Source organism: Coregonus clupeaformis, chromosome 3 (assembly GCF_020615455.1).
Source record: "Coregonus clupeaformis isolate EN_2021a chromosome 3, ASM2061545v1, whole genome shotgun sequence".
In the NCBI taxonomy this organism is placed as follows: Eukaryota; Metazoa; Chordata; class Actinopteri; order Salmoniformes; family Salmonidae; genus Coregonus; species Coregonus clupeaformis.
Genome location: NC_059194.1, coordinates 1,933,667 through 1,948,060, shown reverse-complemented (window position 1 = coordinate 1,948,060; position 14,394 = coordinate 1,933,667). Strand labels below are relative to the sequence as shown.

General features: G+C 45.8%; 1 protein-coding gene across 1 annotated transcript; it reads right to left on the bottom strand.

Moving 5' to 3' along the window:
- Positions 1–5,080: 5,080 nt before the first annotated feature.
- LOC121538819 (ganglioside GM2 activator-like) lies at positions 5,081–13,227 on the bottom strand. Its single transcript, XM_041846990.2, has 5 exons — positions 12,793–13,227; positions 12,535–12,687; positions 7,715–7,897; positions 6,508–6,669; positions 5,081–6,069 (listed from the first exon to the last, which is right to left on the bottom strand). Exons 1-4 carry the CDS (start codon positions 12,889–12,891, stop codon positions 6,511–6,513), a joined length of 594 nt encoding a protein of 197 aa, XP_041702924.1. The 5' UTR covers positions 12,892–13,227; the 3' UTR covers positions 5,081–6,069; positions 6,508–6,510.
- Between the last annotated feature and the right edge of the window lie 1,167 nt (positions 13,228–14,394).

The following is a 14,394-nucleotide window of genomic DNA, read 5'->3' as shown; positions in this document are numbered from 1 at the left end:
CATCAGCAGGGTAGAGGGTAGGAGGACCAGACATCAGCAGGGTAGAGGGTAGGAGGACCAGACATCATCAGGGTAGAGGGTAGGAGGACCAGACATCAGCAGGGTAGGAGGAACAGACATCAGCAGGGTAGGAGGGTAGGAGGACCAGACATCAGCAGGATAGAGGGTAGGAGGACCAGACATCAGCAGGGTAGGAGGAACAGACATCAGGAGGGTAGGAGGACCAGACATCAGCAGAATAGGAGGACCAGACATCAGCAGGATAGGATGACCAGACATCAGCAGGGTAGGAGGATAGGAGGACCAGACATCAGGAGGATAGGAGGGTCAGACATCAGCAGGGTAGGAGAATAGGAGGACCAGACATCAGGAGGATAGGAGGACCAGATATCAGGAGGATAGGAGGACCAGACATCAGGAGGATAGGAGGGTCAGACATCAGGAGGATAGGAGGGTCAGACATCAGCAGGGTAGGATGACCAGACATCAGGAGGGTAGGATGACCAGACATCAGGAGGGTAGGAAGACCAGACATCAGCAGGGTAGGAATAACAGACATCAGCAGGGTCGGACCAAACATCAGCAGGGTAGGAGGACCAGACATCAGGAGGATAGGAGGACCAGACATCAGGAGAATAGGAGGACCAGACATCAGCAGGATAGGATGACCAGACATCAGCAGGGTAGGAGGACCAGACATCAGCAGGGTAGGAGGACCAGACATCAGGAAGATAGGAGGACCAGACATCAGGAGGGTAGGAGGACCAGACATCAGCAGGGTAGGAGGACCAGACATCAGGAAGATAGGAGGACCAGACATCAGGAGGGTAGAAGGACCATACATCAGCAGGGTAAGAGGATAGGAGGACCAGACATCAGGAGGATAGGAGGACCACACATCAGCAGGGTAGGAGGACTAGACATCAGGAGGATAGGAGGATAGGAGGACCAGACATCAGGAGGGTAGGAGGACCAGACATCAGCAGGGTAGAGGGTAGGAGGACCAGACATCAGCAGGGTAGAGGGTAGGAGGACCAGACATCAGCAGGGTAGAGGGTAGGAGGACCAGACATCAGCAGGGTAGGAGGGTAGGAGGACCAGACATCAGCAGGGTAGAGGGTAGGAGGACCAGACATCAGCAGGGTAGGAGGGTAGGAGGACCAGACATCAGCAGGGTAGGAGGAACAGACATCAGGAGGGTAGGAGGATAGGAGGACCAGACATCAGGAGGATAGGAGGGTAGGAGGACCAGACATCAGCAGGGTAGGAGGAACAGACATCAGGAGGGTAGGAGGACCAGACATCAGGAGAATAGGAGGACCAGACATCAGCAGGATAGGATGACCAGACATCAGCAGGGTAGGAGGATAGGAGGACCAGACATCAGGAGGATAGGAGGGTCAGACATCAGCAGGGTAGGAGAATAGGAGGACCAGACATCAGGAGGATAGGAGGACCAGATATCAGGAGGATAGGAGGACCAGACATCAGGAGGATAGGAGGGTCAGACATCAGGAGGATAGGAGGGTCAGACATCAGCAGGGTAGGATGACCAGACATCAGGAGGGTAGGATGACCAGACATCAGGAGGGTAGGAAGACCAGACATCAGCAGGGTAGGAATAACAGACATCAGCAGGGTCGGACCAAACATCAGCAGGGTAGGAGGACCAGACATCAGGAGGATAGGAGGACCAGACATCAGGAGAATAGGAGGACCAGACATCAGCAGGATAGGATGACCAGACATCAGCAGGGTAGGAGGACCAGACATCAGCAGGGTAGGAGGACCAGACATCAGGAAGATAGGAGGACCAGACATCAGGAGGGTAGGAGGACCAGACATCAGCAGGGTAGGAGGACCAGACATCAGGAAGATAGGAGGACCAGACATCAGGAGGGTAGAAGGACCATACATCAGCAGGGTAAGAGGATAGGAGGACCAGACATCAGGAGGATAGGAGGACCACACATCAGCAGGGTAGGAGGACTAGACATCAGGAGGATAGGAGGATAGGAGGACCAGACATCAGGAGGGTAGGAGGACCAGACATCAGCAGGGTAGGAGAATAGGAGGACCAGACATCAGGAGGGTAGGAGGACCAGACATCAGGAGTATAGGAGGATAGGAGGACCAGACATCAGGAGGGTAGGAGGACCAGACATCAGGAGGGTAGGAGGACCAGACATCAGCAGGGTAGGAGGACCAGACATCAGCAGGGTAAGATGATAAGAGGACCAGACATCAAGAGGGTAGGAGGACCAGACATCAGCAGGGTAGGAGGACCAGACATCAAGAGGGTAGGAGGACCAGACATCAAGAGGATAGGAGGACCAGACATCAGGAGGGTAGGAGGACCAGACATCAGGAGGGTAGGAGGACCAGACATCAGGAGGGTAGACGGACCAGACATCAGCAGGGTAAGAGGATAGGAGGACCAGACATCAGGAGGGTAGGAGGGTAGGAGGACCATACATCAGGAGGATAGGAGGACCAGACATCAGGAGGGTAGGAGGACTAGACATCAGGAGGATAGGAGGATAGGAGGACCAGACATCAGGAGGGTAGGAGGACCAGACATCAGCAGGGTAGGAGGATAGGAGGACCAGACATCAAGAGGATAGGAGGATAGGAGGACCAGACATCAAGAGGATAGGAGGACCAGACATCAGGAGGGTAGGAGGACCAGACATCAGCAGGGTAGGAGGACCAAACATCAGCAGGGTAAGATGATAAGACGACCAGACATCAGGAGGGTAGGAGGACCAGACATCAGGAGGGTAGGAGGACCAGACATCAGGAGGATAGGAGGACCAGACATCAGGAGGGTAGATGGACCAGACATCAGGAGGGTAAGAGGATAGGAGGACCAGACATCAGGAGGATAGGAGGATAGGAGGACCAGCCATCAGGAGGGTAGGATGACCAGACATCAGCAGGGTAGGAGGATAGGAGGACCAGACATCAGGAGGGTAGGAGGACCAGACATCAGGAGGATAGGAGGATAGGAGGACCAGACATCAGGAGGGTAGGAGGACCAGACATCAGCAGGGTAGGAGGACCAGACATCAGCAGGGTAGGAGGACCAGACATCAGCAGGGTAAGAGGATGAGAGGACCAGACATCAGGAGGGTAGGAGGACTAGACATCAGGAGGATAGGAGGATAGGAGGACCAGACATCAGGAGGGTAGGAAGATAGGAGGTCCAGACATCAGGAGGGTAGGAGGATAGGAGGACCAGACATCAGGAGGATAGGAGGTTCAGGCCACAGGAGGGTAGGACGACCAGACATCAGCAGGGTAGGAGGATAGGAGGACAAGACATCAGCAGGGTAGGAGGATAGGAGGACCAGACATCAGGAGGGTAGGAGGACCAGACATCCGAAGGGTAGGAGGACCAGACATCAGGAGGGTAGGAGGACCAGACATTAGCAGGGTAGGAGGACCAGACATAAGCAGGGTAGGAGGACCAGACATCAGCAGGGTAGGAGGACCAGACATCAGCAGGGTAGGAGGACCAGACATCAGCAGGGTAGGAGGACCAGACATCAGCAGGGTAGGAGGACCAGACATCAGGAGGGTAGGAGGACCAGACATCAGCAGGGTAGGAGGACCAGACATCAGCAGGGTAAGAGGGTAGGAGGACCAGGCATCAGCAGGGTAAGAGGATAAGACGACCAGACATCAGCAGGGTAAGAGGGTAGGAGGACCAGACATCAGGAGGGTAGCTGTCCATCCAGCTGGCCAACATATAACATTGTTAACATTGCATGAGTCCCAAATGGCACCCTATTCCCTATATACTGCACTACTTTTGACCAGTGCCCATCGGGGAATAGGGTGCCATTTGGGACGCATCCATTGCCCTCTGAGACTGAGTGAGAACTCTCTGGAAGGGTATACACAGTGCTTTATATTTCTCTCTAGCCACAACAGAGGACAGTAACATACACAGTGACATAAAATATTAACGGTATGTTCTATTTCCACTCACCTCGTCCCCAGGCTCAATTCAGAGAGAGCCCGCTGGGGACGAGGTTATATTTGCACCTAAATTGCCCCTGGCTTAAGTGTATAGACATGAGGGGAGGGTACGTACAGGAAGTTTATAGACATGAGGGGAGGGTACGTACAGGAAGTTTATAGACATGAGGGGAGGGTACGTACAGGAAGTTTATAGACATGAGGGGAGGGTACGTACAGGAAGTTTATAGACATGAGGGGAGGGTACGTACAGTAAGTTTATAGACATGAGGGGAGGGTACGTACAGGAAGTTTATAGACATGAGGGGAGGGTACGTACAGGAAGTTTATAGACATGAGGGGAGGGTACGTACAGGAAGTTTATAGACATGAGGGGAGGGTACGTACAGGAAGTTTATAGACATGAGGGGAGGGTACGTACAGGAAGTGTATAGACATGAGGGGAGGGTACGTAGGCCTCTTAACTTAGACATCTGCTCTGAGACATTTTGAGAGAGACAGAGAGAGACACAAGAACACCTGGACATCTGTTAGTGCAAAGTGAATTGGAGTACACCCTGGACATCTGTTAGTGTAAAGTGAATTGGAGTACACCCTGGACATCTGTTAGTGTAAAGTGAATTGGATTACACCCTGGACATCTGTTAGTGTAAAGTGAATTGGAGTACACCCTGGACAATCAGAAATGAGGAGAATGTTGTCAAGTTGAGAAGAAGAGTGATCTGGACTCTGGACTGAGCAGCATTGTACCAGGACTGGGTTTCCATCTGCAGACTGACTGGTCAACACATCAGACAGATTAGTACTAAGATATCCATAACAATCCCCACTCCATTATCTTGCACCATGATGTTAAAGTAAGTAATCAAATTACAGTACTTCACATAGAACTACACATAATCTGCATGGCATCTTTTCAATAAACTACCAAAGAAGTTGGTAGACTGAAACCAGGAATAAGTCTCAGAATCTCCCATGACCCACTGTCAAGTAATCAACATTTAACCACTAGTGCTTTCCTGTGGCCATCCTGGGGAACTGCAGAGGTTCAAATCCTGATCGCACAATACAGTAATTCATTTCAGAAAACAAAGACTTACCAACATATAGGATATTATTTTATTTAAAAAATAATAATAATTACAGTGAAATATTGACCAGCATAATGGTGATTTGTTACAATAGTAAGCACGTCATTTCTAAATAATCAAGGTGCAAAACTTATATAGTTGATTACCATTTCATTAGAATTTTTATTTAAGATAGGAAGTGCATTTACATTTCTTAGATCACTTTAATTGGTTATAGAATGGGATTAGCCTATTGCTATTATACGAGGGAGGGAATTGATTGCCTGTGTTAATGCCATTTCCCTTTGAAACGTCACAAAGTCGCACTGGATCCGTAGACGCCAATTCCAGCAGGTCTATTTAGGCACTTTGAACATGTCAACAATAAAACACCTTCAGAAAAAAACAGATCAATGCACAATCAAACAGGAAGAACAACATATTCCCATGGGTTGTAAAATAATTAGCGTCACACTAGCAAACAGAAGTAGCAATACGATCCGTAGAAAACTACTAGTCATGTGACCAGTACCATGCCTAGGGTAAAAGCAACTGAGCAATAGAAGCATACCCACGGTCATTCACCCTTGACAAGAAATCGAATAAAAAGCATTCCGTATAAAAAATAAAAAAAAAGACAGTGTAAAACATTATGACAAATAATCATACTAGTTATGGCAAGTTCATAGCAGTACAGTAGGGAGCCTGTACGTAGCCTGTACGTAGCCTGTACGTAGCCTGTACGTAGCCTGTACGAAGCCTGTACGAAGCCTGTACGTAGCCTGTACGAAGCCTGTACGTAGCCTTGCAAATCACTCAACTGTTTTCCCTGAAAGTGAGTCTACTGAATCGTGTCCTAAACTACAGTAGTAGTTCAGTTACTGCTTGTTTGGGCCAGTATCCACAAAGCGCCTCAGACCGTAAAGGTCAAACTGATCCTAAGTCAACACTCCTGTGTATACAGGCCCAGTTCTCAATCGACGGTTTGATGAGAAGAGATGAAAGCCGAAGTTCCCTTGAGAATAAAGAAGACAGAAGTGTCAGTACACCAGTTCACTGAATGGTACATTACGTTCCCTGTATCCACCATTTAATTAGAGTGGATAGAGAAGGACATTTACCCACCGTTTAGTTATTAGAGTGGATAGAGAAGGACATTTACCCACCGTTTAGTTATTAGAGTGGATAGAGAAGGACATTTACCCACCGTTTAGTTATTAGAGTGGACAGAGAAGGACATTTACCCACCGTTTAGTTATTAGAGTGGACAGAGAAGAACATTTACCCACCGTTTAGTTATTAGAGTGGACAGAGAAGGACATTTACCCACCGTTTAGTTATTAGAGTGGATAGAGAAGGACATTTACCCACCGTTTAGTTATTAGAGTGGACAGAGAAGGACATTTACCCACCGTTTAGTTATTAGAGTGGACAGAGAAGGACATTTACCCACCGTTTAGTTATTAGAGTGGACAGCGAAGGTGATTTTGAGGCAGCCCAGTTCTTTCCCCACAGCTCCCAGCACTCCCTGTACTCTGTAGTGTCCGTTGGTCAGCCAGTAGGGAAGGTCAATGTCAGGGAGGTAGAAATCTGACTCTGGTAGTGTGTACACCCCCTTAGAACAGACAGGAAATAGAGGTTCAACCAATACACTTTCTCTGTGTCCCAAATATCACCCTATTCCCTATATAGTGCACTACTTTTGACCAAGGCCCATTGGGCTCTTTTCAAGGGTAGTGCACCTTGGTCAAAGTACTATATATATATATATATATATATATATAGTATAGGGAGCCATTTGGGATACAGCCTCTGAGTAAAGCATGCTTTACTGTATAGAAAGGTATGCACCCTTAGGAGAGAGAAAATAGGTCATTTGAACACAAAAGACATTGAGTAAACAGAAAAACGTATCCTTGAGAAAAACAGAATGAGTACTGAGCAACAGAACGTTCAGTGCAAATGTTCAGAACATTCAGAGAACGTTTTTAACTTTGTTGTTTGGCTAGCTGCTGTACAACAAAGAGTGCTGTCAACGGACATTCACTACATTGCACTGAACAGGATATGAAAGAGGGAAGTAGCCTAAGCGTTAACCACTGGAGGAACACGTTCTTTCTACATCACATATCTAGACTCACAGCTTTAAAGGGACAGTGGCAGGGGATGAACTACAGTATAGACTCACAGCTTTAAAGGGACAGTGGCAGGGGATGAACTACAGTATAGACTCACAGCTTTAAAGGGACAGTGGCAGGGGATGAACTACAGTATAGACTCACAGCTTTAAAGGGACAGTGGCAGGGGATGAACTACAGTATAGACTCACAGCTTTAAAGGGACAGTGGCAGGATATGAACTACAGTATAGACTCACAGCTTTAAAGGGACAGTGGCAGGATATGAACTACAGTATAGACTCACAGCTTTAAAGGGGCAGTGGCAGGATATGAACTACAGTATAGACTCACAGCTTTAAAGGGGCAGTGGCAGGATATGAACTACAGTATCTAGACTCACAGCTTTAAAGGGGCAGTGGCAGGATATGAACTACAGTATAGACTCACAGCTTTAAAGGGGCAGTGGCAGGATATGAACTACAGTATAGACTCACAGCTTTAAAGGGGCAGTGGCAGGATATGAACTACAGTATAGACTCACAGCTTTAAAGGGGCAGTGGCAGGGGATGCCGTAGGTGTGTAGAGGTTCAGGACAGTCCGTTCCGGGCGGTATCAGTTGGTTGAGCAGGTCACAGCCGTCTGTGTAGTGGCAGCTCCCTATCTCTTCCAGACACGGGACCTTGACCCAGAACCCTGCCACCTCCTTCTCCAGCGTCACGTTCACCTAAGAGGAGAGAAATATATAGGGCCAGTTAACTGGGTTGTCTGGAAAAACAGTGGGCTACAGTAACAGTGGGCTACAGTAACAGTATGCCTATCCACCAGGTAGGCCAGCACAAGGACAAAACGCTGGTATTCAACTACTCTACAACGTTTGATTGGCCAATTTGCATCCTAAATAGTTAAACTGGGATGTTATGAAAAACAAAGTATATAATCCATGGGTTATGACAATAAAACTATCTTGACAGACGTACCGCCAGGCTTGGTCAAGTTACCTAAGAGGAGAAAATAGGTCCAGTACTGTGGTGTAAAAAAAAAAAAGAATGTCAGGCTATTCTTGACTTGTACAATGCACCCTAGTTGTTTCCAGCAAAGCAGAAACGGTTCTATTCTTCCCTTGCAATGATGTCACCAATGTTAAGAGAGAATCAGGGGTAGGCTATTGCCATGGAAGGAAAGGAATAATCTGACACTGATCTAGGTGATTGATTTCCAGGAAGAACAGTCAAGTCAGTCTTCTCTGCATTGCATCAACTAAACCAATAGAAGTTGGGAACAACTGAATGTCCAGTATGTGAAAGCTGTCTGTTGCAAAAACGTTCATAACGCAACATTACATTGGCGCATTCTTGAACAGAACACTGCCATCACCACTGCAAATGCCATTCCTTCTCTTGTGAACTCTGCATTGTAAGGGTGAGCATTGAATCAGGAAGTCTACTGTACATTTCATATCTATTTGGGCCACCGGTGCAGCAGAGCAGAGGTTTATGTGGTGAGCTGCTCACATGAAGCTCATCCGTGAGTCAGACAAACCTCCCCACAGGCAAGTTTCTACCTGTTTAACAACACAGCACCCAGAAGCACCCAGAAGCACCCAGAAGCACCAACAGACAAAGTGGAATAGGCTCTCACATGTCTGAATAGGCCTACAGACTGATGTGGCAAAGTAACAGCTTTCAATTCCCTGTTGGTAAGTTTTTCAGGAGGAATTGATGGTCTCTTATTTAGTAGGACTATAGTGTGTCAAACTAGCTTTGATTGTGACCATTTTTATACACAAAGAGCCTATTCATTCGGAAAGTATTCAGACCCCTTGACTTTATCCACATTTTGTTACGTTACAGCCTTATTAAAAAATGTATTACATTGTTTCTCACCTCATCGATCTACACACAATACCCCTAATGAAAAATAAAAAACAGGTTTAGACATTTTTGCATATTTATTAAATACAAAAAACGGAAATATCACATTTAAACCCTTTACTTCTCTTCAGACCCTCTTAAGCTCTGTCAGGTTGGATGGGGAGCGTCGCTGCACAGCTATTTTCAGGTCTCTCCAGAGATGTTCGATCAAGTTCAAGTCCGGGCTCTGGCTGGGCCACTCAAGGACATTCAGAGACTTGTCCAGAAGCAACTCCTGCGTTGTCTTTGCTGTGTGCTTAGGGTCATTGTCCTGTTGGAAGGTGACATTCAGGCCAAAGAGTTCAAGCTTGGTTTCATCATACCAGAGAATCTTGTTTCTCATGGTCTGAGAGTCCTTTAGGTTCCTTTTGGCAAACTCCAAGCGGACTGTCATGTGCCTTTTACTGAGGAGTGGCTTCCATCTGGCCACTCTACCATAAAGGTCTGATTGGTGGAGTGCTGCAGAGATGGTTGTCCTTCTGGAAGGTTCTCCCATCTCCACAGAGGAACTCTGGAGCTCTGTCAGAGTGACCATCGGGTTCTTGGTCACCTCCCTGACCAAGGCCCTTCTCCCCGATTGCTCAGTTTGGCCGGGCAGTCAGCTCTAGGAAGAGTCTTGGTGGTTCCAATCTTCTTCCATTTAAGAATGATGGAGGCCACTGTGTTCTTGTGGACCTTCAAAGATGCAGACATTTTTTGATACCCTTCCCCAGATCTGTACCTCGACACAATCCTGTCTCGGAGCTCTACGAACAATTTTGTTTGACCTCATGGCTTGGTTTTTACTCTGACATGAACCGTCAACTATGGGACCTTATATAGACAGGTGTGCACCTTTTCAAATCATGTCCAATTAAATGAATTTCTCACAGGTGGACTCCAATCAAGTTGTAGAAACATCTCAAGGATGATCAATGGAAACAGATGCACCTGAGCTCAATTTCGAGTATTTACATTTACATTTTACTCATTTAGCAGATGATCTTATCCAGAGCGACTTACAGTTAGTGAGTGCATACATTTTCATACTGGCCTCCCGTGGGAATCGAACCCACAACCCTGACGTTGCAAGCGCCATGCTCTACCAACTGAGATACACGGGGCCCATAGGGTCTGAATACGTATGTAAATAAGGTATTTCTGTTGATGTTTTTAGCAAACATTTCAAAAAACCTGTTTTCACTTTGTCATTATGGGGTACTGTGTGTAGATTGAGGAGAAAACAAATAATTTTAATCAATTTTAGAATAAGGCTGTAACGTAACAATATGTGGAAAAAGTCAAGGGGTCTGAATACTTTCCAAAGGCACTGAATATGCCTAGTAGTTAAGAGCGTTGGGCCAGTAACTGAAAGGTCGCTGGTTCGAATCCCCAAACCAACTAGGTGAAAAATCTGCCGATGTGCCCTTGAGCAAGGCACTTAACCCTAATTGCTCCTGTAAGTCGCTCTGGATAAAAGCTAAATGACAAAAATGTATATTTCTTTATGTATTGTATAGTCGCGGGAAGTAGTTTTGGGGTGGTGCTTAATTATACAACTACCCTGTTTGCCCCCAGACGTCTATATCGGTCCGTTAATAAAGGACTAGTAAAGGCCCAGTGCACTGCTTTGGTAAAAAATAAATAAAAATGTTTTGTAATATACAGTACCATTCAAAAGGTCTTTCTTTATTTTTACTATTCTCTACATTGTAGAATAATAGTGAAGACATCAAAACTATTAAAATAACACATGTGGAATCATGTAGTAACCAAAAAAAAGTGTTAAACAAATCCAAATATATTTTATATTTGAGATTCTTCAAAGTAGCCACCCCTTTTGCCTTGATGACAGGTTTGCACACTCTTATGTCTCATTCTCTCAACCAGCTTCATGAGATAGTCACCTGGAATGCATTTCAATTAACAGGTGGGCCTTCTTAAAAGTTAATTTGTGAAATTTCTTTCCTTTTTAATGCGTTTGAGCCAATCAGTTGTGTTGTGACAAGGTAAGGGTGGTATACAGAAGATGGCCATATTAAGTAAAAGACCAAGTCCATATTATGGCAAGAACAGCTCAAATAAGCAAAGAGAAATGACAGTCCATCAAGACATGAAGGTCAGTCAATACGGAACATTTCAAGAACTTTGAACGTTTCTTCAAGTGCAGTCGCAAAAACCATCAAGCGCTATGATGAAACTAGCTCTCATGAGGACCGCCACAGGAAAGGAAGACCCAGAGTTACCTCTGCTGCAGAGGATAAGTTAATTAGAGTTAACTGCACCTCAGATTGCAGCCCAAATAAATGCTTCACAGAGTTCAAGTAACAGACACATCTCAACATCAACTGTTCAGAGGAGACTGCGTGAATCAGGCCTTCATGGTCGAATTGCTGCAAAGAAACCACTACTAAAGGACACCAATAAGAAGAAGAGACTTGCATGGGCCAAGAAACACGAGCAATGGACATTAGACCAGTGGAAATCTGTCCTTTGGTCTGGAGTCCAAATTTGAGATTTTTGGTTCCAACCGCCGTGTCTTTGCGAGACGCAGAGAAGGTGAACGGATGATCTCCGCATGTGTGGTTCCCACAGTGAAGCATGGAGGAGATATGATGGTGTGCGGGTGCTTTGCTGGTGACACTGTCAGTGATTTATTTAGAATTCAAGGCCCACTTAACCAGCATGGGTACCACAGCATTCTGCAGTGATACGCCATCCCATCTGGTTTGGGCTTAGTGGGACTATCATTTCTTTTTCAACAGGACAATGACCCAACACACCTCCAGGCTGTGTAAGGGCTATTTTACCAAGAAGGAGAGTGATGGAGTGCTGCATCAGATGACCTGGCCACCATAATCCCCTGATGGTTTGGGATGAGTCGGACGGCAGAGTGAAGGAATAGCAGCCAACAAGTGCTCAGCATATGTGGGAACTCCTTCATGACTGTTGGAAAAGCATTCCAGGTGAAGCTGGTTGAGAGAATGCCAAGAGTGTGCATAGCTGTCATCAAGGCAAAGGGTGGCTACTTTGAAGAATCTCAAATATATTTTATTTTATTTGTTTAACACTTTTTTGGTTACTACATGATTCCATATGTGTTATTTCACAGTTTTGATGTCTTCACTATTATTCTACAACACAAAAAAATAGTAAAAATAAAGAAAAACCCTTGAATGAGTAGGTGTGTCCAAACTTTTGACCAGTAGTATATATATATTTTTTCTGATTTTTCAGGGGGTGCTGCAGCACCCTTAGCACCCCTATATCCTGCGGCTATGGTAACAGAGGAGTATGTATATACATGTGTTAAAGACAGGCAATACCATATGCCTACCTCGAAAGCTAATGGTTGGTTAATTCAATTCACTAGCTACTTTAACAAATCAGTAGTACTTCGTTAGTAATCGAATAGCATTCAAGATCTCATTTGAGCATTTGAGGAGACCCTTGGTGCATGCCTTGTACTCACAGCTAGGGGAGCGGCCAGCTCGACCGTTGTGGTCCCGGATGCACTGGCCGTCAGGTCCCCTGGAACTGTGATGGGGTCCGGGGACAGGGCTAGGGTCTTCAGAACCGCTGGGTCGTCTGGCTTACCGCAGTTCTCCCATGAGAACCCAAAGATCTGTGCAAGAATATTGAATAGTCTATGTTACTGTACTATACATAATGAATTGATAGAGTAGGTTAATGAACAACATTTGAATAAATGTAAAGATATTTCACTCACCTTCGCAGAATATGTCGTGCGCGTTTTGTCGAAATCCAAAGCGCAATTCACCTGCATTACAATGCATAGTGTTATCACATTAACGATACAGTTGTTCATTGTGCTCAACTAGTCTACAGCAGAGCTAGAAAGAATTACGGTTAATTCAAGATAACAGAATGCGCGTAAACTAAGACTGTGCACGGTTGAAACGAATCGGTAATGACTGTCTTAACACGTTGAGGCGGTGCTTTAAAGATTTGTTTTCCCATCCCATGAATTCCAGTATCACTTCCGTGTTCATCAAATCAAACCCGAGGCTCGTTACAGACTTCTTCTTCTGTGGGTTTTATGGCGGACTACAACCCATTTTTGGGTGTATTTTGCCGTCACCAACTGGACGGGTTGAAACCAAAACAATGTAAAAACAAAATCCAGACGTAATAGGGAAACTAACTTAATCCACCCAAATAAAAATAGTACAATAACAAAACAAAACTCCCACTTCTTCCTTCTTTCAGTTCTCCATATCTCTCTTTTCAGGCTCTAGGGCCTGAGAGGGTGGTACAGCTTGTGACAATATTCCATGTAACTCCTCCGCCAAGAAATCTTTCAGCCCCAGGAACTGCTCAGCTGCTTCCACAATGATTTCTATCTTCCTGGACCTTCTCCCCACCTTGGCAGTGCCATTTATCACCATAGCTATAAAGGCCACAAAGTCCACCTTCTTAACCTTTAAAATGTCAGTATCCTGCTGGTGAAAGGCAACCCCTGCAGCCTGCAGTGAAGGCCTATCCACCACCATGGACTCTTCAACATCTACTTCCCAAGAGACTCCAGATATAACCCCCTTGAGGGGTGCCCTGTCCCTAAGACACACAGGACACTTCAAACGTATCAAATCGGGTGAGACGCAACACATGTTTCTTCTGATCCTCAGAAGCACAAAACATCAAAACCAGCCCGCTTCTCGTGATCATCACAGCTTTCACTCTCACCAGGACTCTCTCCACCAGTTTGGATATCTCAAATGGATTCCTCAAGATTGGTAATTCGATCAGCTGGCCCTCAATTACAAACCGTACTCCTACAAGATACGACGTGACATTCTCATCACTGTACTCTCCTTTGCTACGTTTTCCTTTCTTTTGGACAATATTTCAATTCTCCTTGGTTCTACCGCCATTAGATTCAGAATCCACTTCCGCTATCTTTTTTCCGTCCGACATTCTCCTGCAACTCTCGAAAAAAAAAAACTCAGTCTTCCTCACATTGTCTAGTGACAGACTTCTATAAAGTAGACGCAAATGACAATGGGAGAATCTCAATACTTTCTCCTCGCGTCCTCTCTCCTCGCCTCCTTCTCAAAATCCATTGGAGAAGAAGGTCAGATGGGTGGGACCTCTGGCTCTCTAATCCAATGGAGTTTGAGAAGGAGGCGAGGAGGTCGAGAAGAGAGGACGCAAGGAAATCTTCCACAGTCAGAAGCATATTTACCAGATGCATTAGAAGCTTACTTAACATATGTATTAGTTTTGGTAATACATGTAATACATCACTTGATACCTCCAATCAGGAAATTGGTCTTTAATCTTTAGATTGACAAATTGTGATACAGGTTTT

Excerpts from the sequence above, each read along its gene's own strand:
- LOC121538819 (XM_041846990.2), bottom strand. The coding sequence starts at position 12,891 with ATGAACAACTGTATCGTTAATGTGATAACACTATGCATTGTAATGCAG. Across the intron at positions 7,898-12,534 it reads AGCTGGCCGCTCCCCTAGCT|GTGAACGTGACGCTGGAGAA; the intron begins GTGAGTACAAGG and ends CTCTCCTCTTAG. Across the intron at positions 6,670-7,714 it reads GCCACTGCCCCTTTAAAGCT|GGGGTGTACACACTACCAGA; the intron begins GTGAGTCTATAC and ends GTCTGTTCTAAG.